This window comes from Colossoma macropomum, unplaced genomic scaffold, assembly GCF_904425465.1.
Source record: "Colossoma macropomum unplaced genomic scaffold, Colossoma_macropomum, whole genome shotgun sequence".
Taxonomy (NCBI): Eukaryota; Metazoa; Chordata; class Actinopteri; order Characiformes; family Serrasalmidae; genus Colossoma; species Colossoma macropomum.
The window spans coordinates 4,156,970-4,172,480 of NW_023495267.1; the positions used below are offsets into that span (position 1 = coordinate 4,156,970).

Below are 15,511 nucleotides of genomic sequence, written 5' to 3' on the forward strand. Positions count from 1 at the left end.
AAAGCATTGGAACGGGGAGGGGGAGTGATATAATAGATAATCATAATTCTTTTTACTAGAAAATATCTTGCTAATTATTTTTAGATATCACCCAGGCATATTAAGTTCTGTTTTTTTGTAGTTGTACTACATCAGGTAATTCAAGCAGCAGAAAACAAGCCCAGATATTTGCAAACAAAGGGTCTCACGATGTACAAAATACCCACAAGTTGTTCAGTTTGGGATTTTACAGTTTGCCCATTGAAAAGTCCTTCCAAAGATGTCTCTGGAAACAGGAGCTGAGGCGCCCTCTACTGTTCCTACTGCCTTTACCATCTTTCACACACACATATATATATATATATATGTATATATATATATATAAAACCACCCAACATTTTGTGTCCTACGTTGTGCAAACACATACGCCACACACAACCACTGACAACTGAACGCCATAGGATGAAGGCTGGAATTCAGATTTGGGTAATTAACAAGCTATGTTCCTAATAAAGCAAGACAAATAAGTCTTGTTATATGTAAGGACACGGAGAAAGAGTTAGCAGGCTTGTCTGATGGATGGTCTTACCTAGCTAAACACTGGCCACTTTGCTCTAAGCCCTTCTTTTGTTCTACAGGAGAAAACTTAACAAGTCTTGCCAATTTCACTGAAATATATCGGTTCATACAAGCCTGCTGTGTTCTATTCACAAAAGCTGCTTTCACAATTCAGGAAAGTGCTATTATCCTCAATAGACTGTCAATTATATCTGCAACTACATAATCAGAGTTCAGTCTATAGTCTTTACTCTCTCACTGTGAAGCAGCCATTATGTCTTTGGAGCGACTGAAATCACAATATGTAGTGTGATTTGTTAATCAACAGGAAACGTCATTTACAGCTTCCTGAGTCAAATTCAGAAACAGCTATCCACCAAAAGAAAAAGTCATGCAAAAGTCTGACTGAGTTTTAGGAAAAGCTTGGAATTCTGATGAATAGCATTCGGTGGTTAAGTGAAGCTGAGTTGTGGGTAGGGCTAGGTACTGAAATTCAATGCTTTCATGGTAGTGACAGATTTACTTCAATACTAATGACCATCAAAAAAAGTGTCATTCAATAACATATTTTTATGTCCAAGTAGTCAATTTTGGCAGCGTCTGTGAGCTAATAAGCATGTTTGTTACAAAATCAAGACTGTAGTTGGCTGTCTAAATTACACTCTGTATGCAGGGTGTTAACATCAGCCTGTCTTGATTAATCTACCCACTTCCAGTACCTTACACTCACTTCTGGTTTATGTCACATCCACTTTGAGTTTGTAATAAAAACAAAGGTATTACAAAAAGTATTGTTCAGGAATCAGTATTGAAATCAAGGTGTTAGTATCGATATTGAGAAAAAAATTGAACAATACCCACCCTTGGGTGTGGAAATGCATTTGCATAAATGAGGGAGAGAGGAAGACAGAATAGAGAAGAGAAAGGGGAAAGAGCATTGAGAGAAACCGGGAGAAAGAAAGAGAAAGAGGAGAGAGAGAAAGAACATTAACAGAGAGAGAGACAGAAAGAGAGAAAGGAGAGGGAAAGGCTAGTGAGAGAGAAAGAACGGAGTAAGAGGAAAGTGAGAAAGTGAGGAAGAGAAACAGTGAGGGAAAGAAGAGAGAGAGATTGCTGAGGTGAAAATATGGCAAGAGAGAAATGCTTATGCAGCCAGATACCACAAAGGCAGGTGTAGGGGGTACTGTAACTGGGACGCACACACACCCATACTACAGCGAGTGACTATTATTCCATCACCCATTCTCCATATTACAGTCACTAGCCTCTCCCTTAGGCACCACCTGTCACTGTATTTCCGTTAGCCAAGTGTCGCACAATATGGACACACACACGCCCATAGATCAGTGGGCAATAAACACACACACAGGCAGGTGGTCTGAGGCAGTGATTCCAGCGTTTCCATCCTCCCTTCCACATCCCAGCAGTAACAGAGGAGTGGAGCTCTTCCCTCCAGAGACTCTGATCTGACAAAGTCGTCCTGTCTGACTGCGCACTGACCCCTGAGACACACACACACACACACACACACACACACACACACACACACACACACAATATACACATCAAAAAGTCATAGCATTAACTACCACAACACCACACATGCAGCTCTACACGTACACCTACAGGTAACCATGACAACACAGCAATGGAAACCTCACTACTCACTACACTAGCACAGAGGTAACCATGATGACTCACAGCTTGCCATGGCAACCAATTCTGATGGCCAGTATATTCACTAAACAAGCCAACAAGGTCATCATAGCAACGCAAATACAACTACCATAATGCTGGTAATCATGACATCAGTTCAACTAAAGCAACAATGATATAAATGTATAGTTATATTATTTACCAATGAGAGGTTCAGGGAAATATCATATTCAGGTTATAACTACATGAAAATACAGCATCATTGTCTGACACCTGTGTATATAGGCATGTGTGTTAGACTACAGCGGTGTTTATTGGTTATCATCTGAATTTGCCATTCAGCTAAATGTATGATTTTCTTAAAATATCGGTAGCAAGGGCAGGATGACACCCACAAGTCTTTCATGATATCGGAGATCATCCAGTATTGTGGAACCAACGACGAATGCTCTTAGCTGTTGGAGGATCACTGCCGACGAAAAATCACGTTGCACAGTTGTGACGGATTCACTCTTATTCAAGCGGGGAATGCGAAACGCTTTCTGCTCAGGGGTCGCATCTCCTCGCAGACTGAAGGGAGCCATGTTCCAGTGACAGTCAGAAACTCTATGACTTGCTCTTTCAGTTGGTATGTGATAGGTTCCTAGGTGCCTCGCTGTTGTAAAAACATGGCGCGTTGAAATCAGATGACTCTTTTTGAATCACCCTGTATACAAGTGTGTGTGTTTGTGTGTATTTTATATATATATGGGTTTAAGTGCCAGCATCGATGCCGATATTGTTACAGTGCAACCCTAATTACCAAATATCTATCTAAATTATTGTTGCTCTTTTTGTTGCTATTTCCTCTTGTTTTGATATTATTCGGCCTATATAATCAATAATGAAGATCAACAATCACTACAAGGGATGCACAATGAAATCGGAATCTTCTTGGTATTGGCAGATATTTGCTTAAAAAAAATCAGGCCAATGTTTAGATTTGTTAGATGTTAGATTTGATGTTTTTATCGTACTCCAGAAGAGCAGTATGTTTAGGTGACGGCAGGCTACTATGCTAAAATGTCTGCATTGTATTTATTTTACTGTACTATATAGAAAAAAAGGTTTTATATATATGTATACGCTAATGCAGGTAGACACAATTTCTACATTTTGTAAATATCTGCATCAGCAGACATGAAAAATATTGGAAATCAGCATGGGCCCACAACTTCCACATCACTGCATCTCTAATGACTACACACACTTATACACTGACCACTGACCAGGACAGAAACTCCTTAAAACAGCATTGACCCAGACCTATATTATGATCACAAATGATATGTGACAGTATTAACAAGCAAAGGCATGCATGCAAGCTCCCACACTCAACATCACCACGAGACCAGCACCTATCACTATGGCAACCATCTGACCAGTCACTAACCAGGAAATACAGCCATCAGTGCAAAACACAGATAATATGTAAGAAAGGCACGTTATACACACTAGCGCACAATGACAGCAGTACTATAGACAGAATTATAAACACAGGAATATTTCCCCATAAATGATTACTGTCTATTAAATGCTTTATTCAAGTGTAGTGACAGCAAAGTTTTGAGTGTGAAAGAAAATGGTTTAGACATTAATAACAGAGAAATGGTGAAATCTCAAAACACTGATTGCCAGCTTAAACACACACACACACACGCCCACCTCCCCACACACACAGTCACGCCACACAGACATCTCTATAAGCAGAGCACTTTCTTGCAACCATTTCATTCAAGCCGAGAAAGCTCACAGTCAGAACATGGAAGCCAGATCATACACTGCAAATGCAGAACACACACATTGACCACTTTTACTAAAACACCCTGACCAAACATCAGACCACAGCAGATGCTGCCTTAGACAACCCAATCACTGAGACAAATGACACACAGAGAGTGACCGGCGCATAAACAGATTCAGGTCCCACACCCTGACACTATTCCATCAAATGGGGTGGAGCGACAGATCCACCTTTGCTGATGACAGAGACTGAGAAGGAATGACAGAGAACAACAGAGGGAGAGAAAGAGAGAGAAAGAGAGAGAAAAACCCTCCTTGATGTGAGAACATCAATAATTAAGACGATACAGCAGTCACACCAAGAGGACCCTTCCACAATGAAGGAAGACCGTGCCCCGTTCTGACAGCACACACTGCCCAGCTGAGAGTCACAAACACACACACACACAGACACACACCCCTCAAAAACGGCAACGAATAATACACACCCAAAATGTCTCTGGCTACAGCAGCCACATCTCTCTCTCTCTCGCTTTCAATCTTTCTGTGTCTCTCTCTTTCCAATGTCACCTCTGACATAAAGACAGGGAGGATGGGCAGAATGAAAGGAACAGAGAGAATGAGAGAATGAGAGAGAGACCCTGAAACTGCCGCACATTCCACATACACACACACACGCGCATACACACATTGCCTTCTTTGCCGCTGCTGCTGCGGCTGCCTGCAACAACCTGAGCACCGCCATCTCCCTGTCTCCCTCCCCCTCTCTTTCTTTCCCTCTTCCTCTGTCTCTCTCCATCCCCCAGCATCGCCACTCTCCTTCCGTCCCTCTCCTGCATCCATCTCTCTTTCTCTCTTACTCTCAATCTCCATCCCTGTCAGCTTCTAGCTTGCATCCCAGTCTCTCTCTCTCTCTCTCTCTCCCTCACTGTCTTTTCTCCTCTTTACCTGAGGCTTGCTGGGCGGTTGCCTGTTGCGGCGGTTTGGTCTGGGCCGTGTGCGGGTGTAGTGCCTCAGCGTTTGGCCTTCGATGGGCAGGTCCATAGGGGGCTGAGTAGACGCGGGCTCCGGACGCCGGGGCTCTGTGCTGTTGCTGCCCGCCGCCGCTCCACAGCCAGAGCCGGCAGGCTCCGCCCCCATCCCTGGCCGGGCGGGGCCCAAGGTCCTGGCCCCACCCACGGCTGTCGTGACAGACAGGCTGGTCACCAACGAAGATGAGAACGACAGGCTCCGCCCCCTCTCCTCAGCTGTCAGCCTGGAGCCCTGAGCCCCTCCCCCTCCTCTCTCTCTCTCCCTCGCTCGCGCTCTCTCACGCTCCTCCACCTCCTGCTGGGAATGCGCACTCGCTCGAGCCTGCTGCTCGCCTTCCCCTTCCAACAGACCTGCAAAGAGGAGGGAGAGAGAGAAAGAGAGAGAGAGGAAACAACAACACAGAGAGATAATGAGAGAGGGCTACTCGGTCTTCTAATGTGCATTTCTAAACAGAGGGCTGGAGGACAGACAGACAGGAAGAAAAGGATGCGAGATAGAGGGAGCTGAAAACAGGCGTGTCGCATCAGAGACGAGAGGAGAGTGTGAAGGCAGAAGAGGGAAGAGAGGGAATGTGAAGGAGGGATATACGGGAGAGAAAGATGGGGTGACATGATTGCAGATGGACAGAGGCAGACTCTAGGTGGAGTGACTGAGCTTGACAAGGCGTGTCGAAAAGAGCAAGAGAGCTGGAGCGAGAGACAGGAGGAGGGGTGTAGCACTCGGTTTGCAAGCTGGGGGTCCCCCATCCCTCACTCCCTCCCTTTCTGCCTTTATCTCTGCTTCTCTCTCCCACTAAGAGACTCAGTGGGCTGCGATTAAAATGGCTATGCTCCAGTTAGCTACAACCCTCTGTCTGCTCCACAGCTGATCGTTTTTTTTTCTTTTGGGTTTATTTTGGTCAAAGGGGTCTCCAATTACCCCTCCAATCTCACAATCTGCTCCCTCCCCTTCTGTCAGACCCTTAAAAGCTATGACAGGGCAGTCAGGCAAGCAGAGGGAGTCCCAGGAGACGAGAAGGGGGATCCCCTGCTCACATACAGTCATTTTCCTTACATGCATATAAACCATGCAAAAGATAGCAATACATCCATTCACATATACACCCAAATACTTATAAGGAGATATATTTGTACACATTGTGTCCTTGATCTAAATTACTCAGTTGTCTCTTAAGGAGGGAAACAGACAGAAGAGTGCCATGTCACTTCCCCCAGTCAGTCATAAAAGACACTCAGACATGCATTGTTCTAACCATAATTATGGTTTGTAAGAACAGGATCTAGCTCAGGGACTTTAGCACTACACTATCAAATGACCCAATGGGATCTTTCCTTTTGTTTTGGCTGCTCTATTATTAACCTATCACAGAGCTTGTACCAGCGTTAAGTCCAACAACAGCCTTTCGACCCCTCCTTTGCTTTTCAGCCCACTGCACACTGGTTAATTAAGCAGATCTCACATGAACTGTGACCTCTGCAGCTGTTGACGTCTGGGAGGGTTTGGAGCAGCCAACCAGCAATAAGCAATGTCTGACATCACAGGAGTGGACCAATTAGGTTTAGCAGGAAATTGAAAGAAAGTACCTTAAGTGACCTAGACTAAAAAAACCTAATAATTAATGAATAAAATTATATACACCATCACATTATTTACATTTTATACAGTGGAGTCCCAAAGTCTGAGACCACTTTGGAAATCTGGAATATTTTTCATTTGAACCAGAAAATAAACAACAGAGATGTTATGACAAATAAAACAGAAATGCAATGACAAATAAAACGAAGAAGAAATATTCAAGACTCTACACTATTTCTGGGACACAAATCAGATTAACCATTTTTGTACAAAAAGGTGAGATTTTTAGTTTCTTATTCTTTCCATTGAAATTTATCTCCAGACCACACTTTCTGATTTATTCATCAGAGGATTTTGCACTTGTGGAGTTTGTGGAGTGCAAACTCTCATTAAAAAAAAGAGGGACATACCAAAACGAAGAAAAATCTGAAATTCTTGGTAAAATTTCAAAAATTCTATTTGTCATGCAAATAGTTATGCTGAATGAAAAACCTTGTTTTAAATTAGAAAGGAATGCAAATGCATTTTTACTAGTGGTCTCAGATTTTTGGACCCCACTGTATGTGTGTGTTTATAAAATATATATATAATATTTACTATATTAATAAATATGCATTATTACCTCATTTTAACTTACAATTTTGAATATTTTGCCTACATGAGGGCAGAAGTGTGTTAATGATGAGATATATTCGGTGTTGAGGGTCACTGTGAGGGTGAGGGGAACTTACTTTTGACCGAAGGGGCTGGGCGGATACTCCGTGTACAGAAACTGTTCCTAAACATGACAGGCACATACTGAAGACAGAGCACAATAATATGTTACAAAAATACAGCAAAACCTTTTTTTTATTACAGCACATTGACGTTCACAATTATAGTGAAACTTCAATGGCACTAATTTTACAAACTTCATTTCTAAAAAAGTTAGGATAAAAATAAAATCAGAAAGCAGTGATTAGTAAATTCTGTCTCACATGTTTTAAATTGAAAACCAAAGAAAAACCAAACATCATTCCAAATTTGATTCCAAAAAAGTTGGGACAGGAGCATGTTTACCACTGTGTTACATCACCTTGACTTTTAACAACACCAACTGTTCGGGGACTAAAGACACCAACTGATCCAGTTTTTCAGTTATAGAAGTCTTCATCATATTTTGTGCTTTATAATGCACCATGTTTTCAATGGGAGATAGTCTGGGATTGCAGGCTGGCCAGTCTAGCACCCAAACCCTCTGATTACTTAGCCATGCTGTTGTAATGTGCAAAATGTGGCTTTGTGTTGTCATTCTGAAATAAGTATAAACATCTCTGAAAAACATGTTGTCTTGAAGGCAGCAAATGTTGTTCCCAAATGTGTAGATCTCTTTCATTGTTAATAGTGCTTTTAAAGATGTGCAAGTTACCCAAGCCCTGACCCTGGTTTTTTAACTTTACACTGGCAACAATCTGTATGGTCCTTTTTCTTTAGCCCAGAGAACACAACCACAGAAAATCTGAAAAGTTGACTTATCAGACCACAATACACACTTCCACCATAGCTTCACATATGGTTCCTGCTGTGCATAGTACACAGTAGATATATAGAACAATGTTTAATGGCAACAGTTTGTCCAAGTATTCCTGAGCCCATGCAGGGATATCCATTACAGAAGCATGCCAGTTTTTACTGAAGTGGCATCTGAGAGATTGAAGGTCTCAAGCATTCACTTGTGGTCTTCAGTCTTGCCCTTTACGGCCAGATTCCCTGAATTTTGTGATGATATTAAGCACCACAGAGGGTGAAAACCCATACTTGCTCACTATTGTCTAGGCATTTCCTGGAAGCTCCTTGACTGCAACTTGTTTAATTTCAAAATGAGCACATATTCACAAAAGTAATAAAGTCAAAAAAGATGAAATATCTTGTCTTTGTACTGTTCTCATTTAAGTACAAGTCAAAGTGGATTTATAAATCACTGCTTTCTGTTTTTATTTGCATTTCACATATTGTCCCAACTTTTTTGGGATTGAGGTTTAAAAGATTTAGGCCAAACTTGCATACTGTATTAATAATGAGTGGGACAAAAAGGGATCAAATGGCCTCAGACAATAAGCTAGCCACACCCCACTAGCTTACACTGTCTTCTAGCTACATTCGCATTATGGAATAGCTATACTAGTCACAGCTCTGGAGAAGTTACCTGCTGTATCCTCAGGTTTTTATATGTTTTGAGTATTTTCTCTGATAGAGTCCAGTGACAGTTCCAATCTACTTTGTACCTGTTATTTTATATGTTGTCTCAATTACCTCTCTGAGACTGAGTCTCCCTGGCTATTTACATGATTCTGTTTAGTCCAATAATAATCCATCTAATTTAATTTGAAATTTTGCGGCAAATTTGATGATAGTTTCTAGGGAGAAGTAGAGAATCATAATCTGCAGATGTGTACATGCAGAAAGTGTCATGGGGTCACAAGTTCTCTGGTGTGTAGATGTGTGTTAGGAGTGAAAGAACCAAGTCCTAACTAACCTCATCAGTAGGGAATTCGTTTTCCACCACTCTTAGCTGAGGCACATTGGTCTTACTGCTGAAAGGCTGGGAGTATTCTTTTAAATGCTTGTCCTGAAATAAGACTTTGGCATTAGTACAAACACACACTCATACACTCATAGGGCACATGAAGTACACATTCACAACAGTGAACACACCAGTTTTTGCTGAGCCACTGACAAGTCTTGCAGAACCTCCTCAATGATACTCTCCACTAGAGAGACGCTGACTGACACTTTCAGTTCACTGAGAGAGAGAAAGAGAGAGAGAGAGAGGAAAGAAGAGGTGGAGGAAAGGAAAGATAAAGAGTTCAAAGCAAGAAAACACAAGAAGAGAAACTTTATTACTCAGAACAAAACCATGACGAGAAACATAACAGGATGACAGTTATTTAAATGTTAGGCAACATACACAATGAACAACCTGGTTATCTTTCTTGCAGTCTTAGTAGGATTAAAACTGCAATGTAGTTGCAAACATTACAAAACAATAATGCTGTATATCATCAAAAATCATAGTGTGCTGTAAAGCTCAAATGTCCTAAGTGTGTGTTCATCGGTATGTTTGATAACTAAAGCAAGAAAGTGATTAATTTTTAGGCATGCGCGACGACACTGGAAATATATCAGCATTGGCAGATAATTACTTAAGAAAATGACTGGCTTCAAATTGATATTTGATTAAGTATTTATTGTACTCTGGTAGCACTCAATGTTGAGGTGACACTGGACTACTGTACTAAAATAAGTGCATTTATTCATTTTACTGCATTTGTAATCCTACAGAAATAAGTGTTATTTTTTATTATATATAATAATCCAGGTAGATCTAGTTCCAATTTCTACATTTTTAAATGCTTATTTATCAGCATGAATACTGGTAGATATGTACATGAAAAATATTGGATTTTGTCATCTGCTCAGAATTCCCATATCGCTGCATCCCTATTAATTTTCATGTCATGTTTTATTGAGGCATGTCCTACGTTGGAGAAGCATTTTCAACATTTGGCATGCGCAGTCAATTCCACAAAAAGTTGGGACAGTATGTGAAATGAAAACTTTGACCTGTATTTGAATGAAAGAAGTACAAAAATGAGATTTTTCCTTATTGATATTTTGTGATTTATGCTCATTATGCTCACAGCAGAAGCCGTATGTCAACAATGTCTTGTCCCAGCTTTTTTTGGAACGTGTTGCAGGCATTATATTTGGAATGAGAATATATATATATACAAAAAGAAAAACTAAAAAATAAGGTAAAACATCAAATATTGTGTTTTTGTACCATTTTCAGCTTAACACAGGTCAAACTGAATTTATTAATGACTTCTATTTTTATTAGCATTTCACATACTGTCCCAACTTTTTAGAATTGGATTGTACTGACAAAAGAGGAAAGAAGATGTAAACACTACATATATCAGAATTCAGTATATAATACTGATGAGTGTGTATGTGTATGACTCACCTGAGTTTTTCCCTGATGCTGTTCTCTACTTGCTGCACTGTGCTATGGATGAAGTGGGTGGCCTGTCGTGTTTTGTTGGCCACGCGGTTGGCCAGCTGCTCGCTAACACTCGATCTCTGGACGACTCGGGGGCAGACTGCCTGGGCAAACTGCAGCATCATCTGCGCCTGTTCCTACAGAAACATGGCAAAAACCATCCATTAGTGTTGTAGCCAAGACCGATAGATCTGAGTCCAAGCAAGCACCAAGACCAAGACACACTGAGTCTGAGACCAAGACAAGATTGAGACCAGGAGCGGTCAAGACAAAACAGAGACCAGATATTATATATGTGTATATATGTTGGCTCTATATATCTATCTATCTATATATCTGCCCTCAGGGAATGTTTGAATTTTGGAACCAATGAAGATAAACAAACAAATAATACTCAGTAAAGCCATCCCAGAAAGGATCAATTAGATCCTCAATCAGCTGATTTTATTTAAACCTATACAACAGTGGTTTTCTGATCTCTGATCATACTACACACACACACATCTTCCAAGCCGCTTATCCTTCTGGGTCACGGGGGGATCTGGAGCCTATTTCAGCAGTCATTGGGTGGAAGGCAGGATACACCCTGGACAGGTCACCAGTCCATCGCAGGGCAGACAGACAGACAAATACATTTGATCATACTACAGCTTTTTTATTTTTTAAACGCAAAAATTCATTACAATACACACATTTAACCAAAACACAATAGGTATCTAATCCTGTCGAACTGAGCCAGAAATCCATGTGCAGCTTTCCTCTCTTCAGCCTGACTTCACTCCGCAATTGGCAAATCAGCCTTCCCATTAGTGGAGTCAGGAAAAGACAATCTGACATCTTAAATCTGCTGAAACTTTTGTGGTCATTTTTGTTAGCTGCAAGTTGTTTGGGAACCTCTGATTCAGAGAAAGGACTGTTTTATTCTATTTATTATGGTTTTGTTGATATTCAAATATAATTCAGTTTCCAGTTACGTTAGACAGGGGCACTGCAGTTGGCTGATCTCAACAACAATTTCCGTGTCCACCTTACCCCGAGACGAAAACTAGTCCATATGAAATTGAGACTGAGACCACTAGTTTATGTTCTCGAGACTGGACTCGAGTACACCAACACTACCATCCACAATCCTCACACCAGCGCAAAGCACATTGCAATGACTCTACTATGTCAGTTTCAGTTCAGGAGGCCTAGCAGCAGTGCATTGCTGTAGATTTTCCTGATTTCACACATCTGATTCAGCTCAAAAAAAGACGTAATAATTAGTTTAAAACGAGCACGCTGACATTAACAAGCCGTATGTATAGCTGTAAAGTTTAAGGGATAAACATCTGTAATTACAACTTCTGTGTTTTACCTGGATTTCTTCAGTCAGCTCACTGGTTATAGCTCTGGCTGCATCATCCAGGATGTGCTGCACTGTGGAACCAGCAGGGGGCGACCTCCCCAACTCAAAAAGCCTGGGTAGAGACTGAACCGACATGGCTGATATTAAAACCCAAAAGACTCTTCAGTAATAGTTCATTATAAACTGAACAGAGATTGTGAGACATGCCTTATCTTCAGACTTCCCTGAATCCTCCACATAAAAGTGTAACAAATGCACTGATAATAAAAATGATTCGCAAATAATGTGACTGATTTTAACCACCACTGCTCTATATGGGATTATGGGGATCACCTGACACTGTGTTTGATTTTTGCCATGATCAATGAATTAGGTTGGCGTTTTCATGTACCACTAACACGGCTTAATAAACAGTGGTGCATTTTGTGGTTTTGTCCATGTCAGCATTATATTGAGAGAGTGCTCTGTTACTTCTAGTTTCAGGTGTCCAATCCTGTCCACAAAGGGCCAGTGTGGCTGCAGGTTTTCTTTTCAAACAAGCACACCTGATTCTACTTGTTTAATCAACTGGTCTCAGTCTTTGAACAGTGGCTCAGTTGGGCTCCTGCTTTGTTGGAATAAAAACGTGCAGCTACGCTAGCCCTTTGATGATAAGATTGGGCACCCCTGGCCTATTGGGAAATTATTTTGAGTTGAGCACCAACTCAAAATCATGGGCTTTTGTCAGATTATTCTGTATTATATTCACTGGATATTCATGATATTAAGTCCTGTTCACACCTAGCATAAACTGTATTATCTGTCCTAAGAGATCTGATCACAAATGGACAGCGAGATGTTTACATTTGGTATTTCCATGAGTCTTGAGTGCATCTCCAGTGACTACAAACGTGTTACAAACGTTTAACTTATAAACAAAAGGGAGAGGAAATGAAGAGAGAAGTTTTAAAAAGCAGCTGCTCTCCTCTCCGCAATGATGATGCAGTTGATTAGGTGGTTATTTGTTTTGCATAATGCACTAGGATACTTTAGTGCTCGTGCTACCAATGTTATGTAGTCTTATGCGTTCTTGTCCACCTTCAACTTCAAAGGTGGTTTGAGTGATCAGATCACATAGCATCTCCAAGACCCACTGGACCTTGTTCTCACCTGTATTTAGCGCTGTCCACTTATGAAAGGATCACCTAAGACCTAGGTTAATACCAGGTGTGAACAGGGATAAAGTGATATTATAAATGACATCATACTGTAATGGCTATCCTGGCATGCTGGAGGGCTTCTTCTGCAGACAGTATGTCACTCTGAACTTCCTGGATGTTGTAGCAGGAAAGAGGCCTCATGGTCTCCTGAAGTTTCTGACAGATGTGCTGCACAAGCTAGAACGACAGAGAGAGAGGGAATAAGGGAGAGAGAGAGAGAGAGAGAGAGAGAGAAAGAGAGAGAGAGAGAGAGAGAAAGAGAGAGAGAGAGAGACAAAGAGAGAGATGCTTGTCTATTATAATTGTCTATTATAATTTGACATTATAAGCTGTTTATATTATATAAATCTTTTATTTTAAAAAAATCTTAGGGCTTTCTGGATATAATGTTTTATTGACAAACTTGGCCTTTTTGATTTTAATAAAGTGTGAACTGTGATGGTTAAACTGAGCTGAAGAGCTATGAAAACCTGTTCCGAGCGGCTGGTCTTCAGACCCTGCTGCAGGTTCAGCATTTCATCAGGTGTAGTGCATATCCTTTGACTGTTCCTCCGTAAGCATGTCTGAATCTGTGAACACAAACCAAGTTATTTCCAGCTACTGTAATGCAATGAATTTTCTTTTTACCAAAATACACTGAGTATAAAGTTACATCATTTACAAGCAAAGCACAGCACTGATCTTGGCAATATCAGCACCTTCAGCAGACTAAGCTGGACAGTGCTCATAAGAGAGCTATGAATAAATCAATGAGCAGCAAACTAACAAACTAACAAAAGCAGCGGTAAAGTGAAAAGCTTAGGTTCCCCTCAAGAACCTCCTCTGTGACACCAATCCACAAGCTGTATGAAAAAACAAGAGTGAGAATAAAAGGCTACCATCGCAGAGGAGTTGGAACCACTGAGTGTGTAGATGATACTCATGATATACATGTGAACTCTACTTTCACCCAATGAAAGCGCAAGAGTGCAAGAAACACCCTTGACAGGTTGCCAGTCCATCACAGATTATTACTATTATTATTACTATTCTTTGTATCCTGTAAATGCCTGTGCTAACCTTCTGCATTGCCTCCTCGGTTTTCTCTGGGTTGGAGCGGTAAGACTGAGCCATATCACTCATTGGAATGGACATGTGCTGTAGTGTGGTGTTCCTTCAAAACACACAGACACATGCACATCATTTTAATAATAAAAAACAGAAATAAAGACACTGACCAATTCGTAAACTTTCTCCCACCTCATCCATCCATGCATACACACCTCTCCAGTGCATTGGCCACATCCATAAAACCTGCAGCAGAAACGCTGTTTCTGTCCCAGATCAGTGTTCTATACCAGGTAATACAGCAAAACAGAAATAAGTAACACATGACATTAATAGCACCACTGTAGAAAACAGGGACATGTGTTCAATGGAATGGATACCAGTCTAACAAAGAAATAAGGAAGACGTCATTAGGAAAGCTACTTGAGTTTGGTGTTGATCATCAGAGCCTTGGCTAGCATCTTGGCGCCTGTGTCTCCGATGCAGTTGCCGCTGATGTCGATCTTGGAGAGGCCGGAGTTACTACCCAGGCTGTTAATGAGGATGGTGGTGCCTGTCTTCAGTTTAGAGTCGCTCACAGACAAAGACTCCAAAGGCTGTCAGGGGAGAGGAAAAGAAACGGAAAGGAAAATTATTTTAGGTACTTGGTTAATCTTTAAGCCATGATCATCTGCCATCAATGAGGGTCCTAGAGTCACTATTCTGACCAGTGTATGTAAAAAACCTAAATTTTATATTCATGTTTACTTCATCTCTTTGTGCATCAGAGCCAGTAGTCTAAACAAAGCAGGAGCAGCTACTGGAACAATTCCCAGAAGCTGCCACTAGCATGTGTGAAAAAGGGCTTTTATAATTCTGGCAGAACAGATTGCTATCAATAAAAAAACACAAAAAAGCAATAAAACTCTTAGTTTTTAACAGTTTCCCAGTGCAATGAGTTCACAACTTCAGAGATAAGCTGGATGAACTGGCATTGTGTCTTGACTGATGGCTACTTGAAAGACAAAGAGAGGGAGAGAGGGACAAGGCTGATTGCAGTTGAGTCAGTTGTAATGAGAGCTGCCTTAAAGTTAAAGCTGGGTAATTAACAAGGCGGGCGTGCCTCGGTGGAGAAGGATTGTGTGTAATTAAAACTGCTGCTTTGCTGGAGGAAGGAGGGGTGGGCATCTCTGAGGACCATCCCTTTGAAGCCTATCTAATGTGCACACAGGCACACACTCACACAACTAATATATATTAGACTACACAGACTACACCTATTGTCTTATCATGCATGAGTGTTCTGTAGGTCAT

At 41.1% G+C, this 15,511-nt stretch overlaps 1 protein-coding gene across 1 annotated transcript in view; it reads right to left on the reverse strand.

Moving 5' to 3' along the window:
• The window catches only part of carmil2 (capping protein regulator and myosin 1 linker 2), a 77,846-nt gene that overhangs the window by 26,443 nt on the left and 35,892 nt on the right, over positions 1-15,511 (reverse strand). Inside the window, 11 exon segments of the mRNA XM_036561661.1 lie at positions 4,924-5,357; positions 7,314-7,380; positions 9,098-9,190; positions 9,277-9,364; positions 10,589-10,761; positions 11,982-12,095; positions 13,220-13,348; positions 13,642-13,740; positions 14,231-14,324; positions 14,434-14,502; positions 14,642-14,814. Of these exon segments, the coding sequence (XP_036417554.1) occupies positions 4,924-5,357; positions 7,314-7,380; positions 9,098-9,190; positions 9,277-9,364; positions 10,589-10,761; positions 11,982-12,095; positions 13,220-13,348; positions 13,642-13,740; positions 14,231-14,324; positions 14,434-14,502; positions 14,642-14,814 (1,533 nt within the window).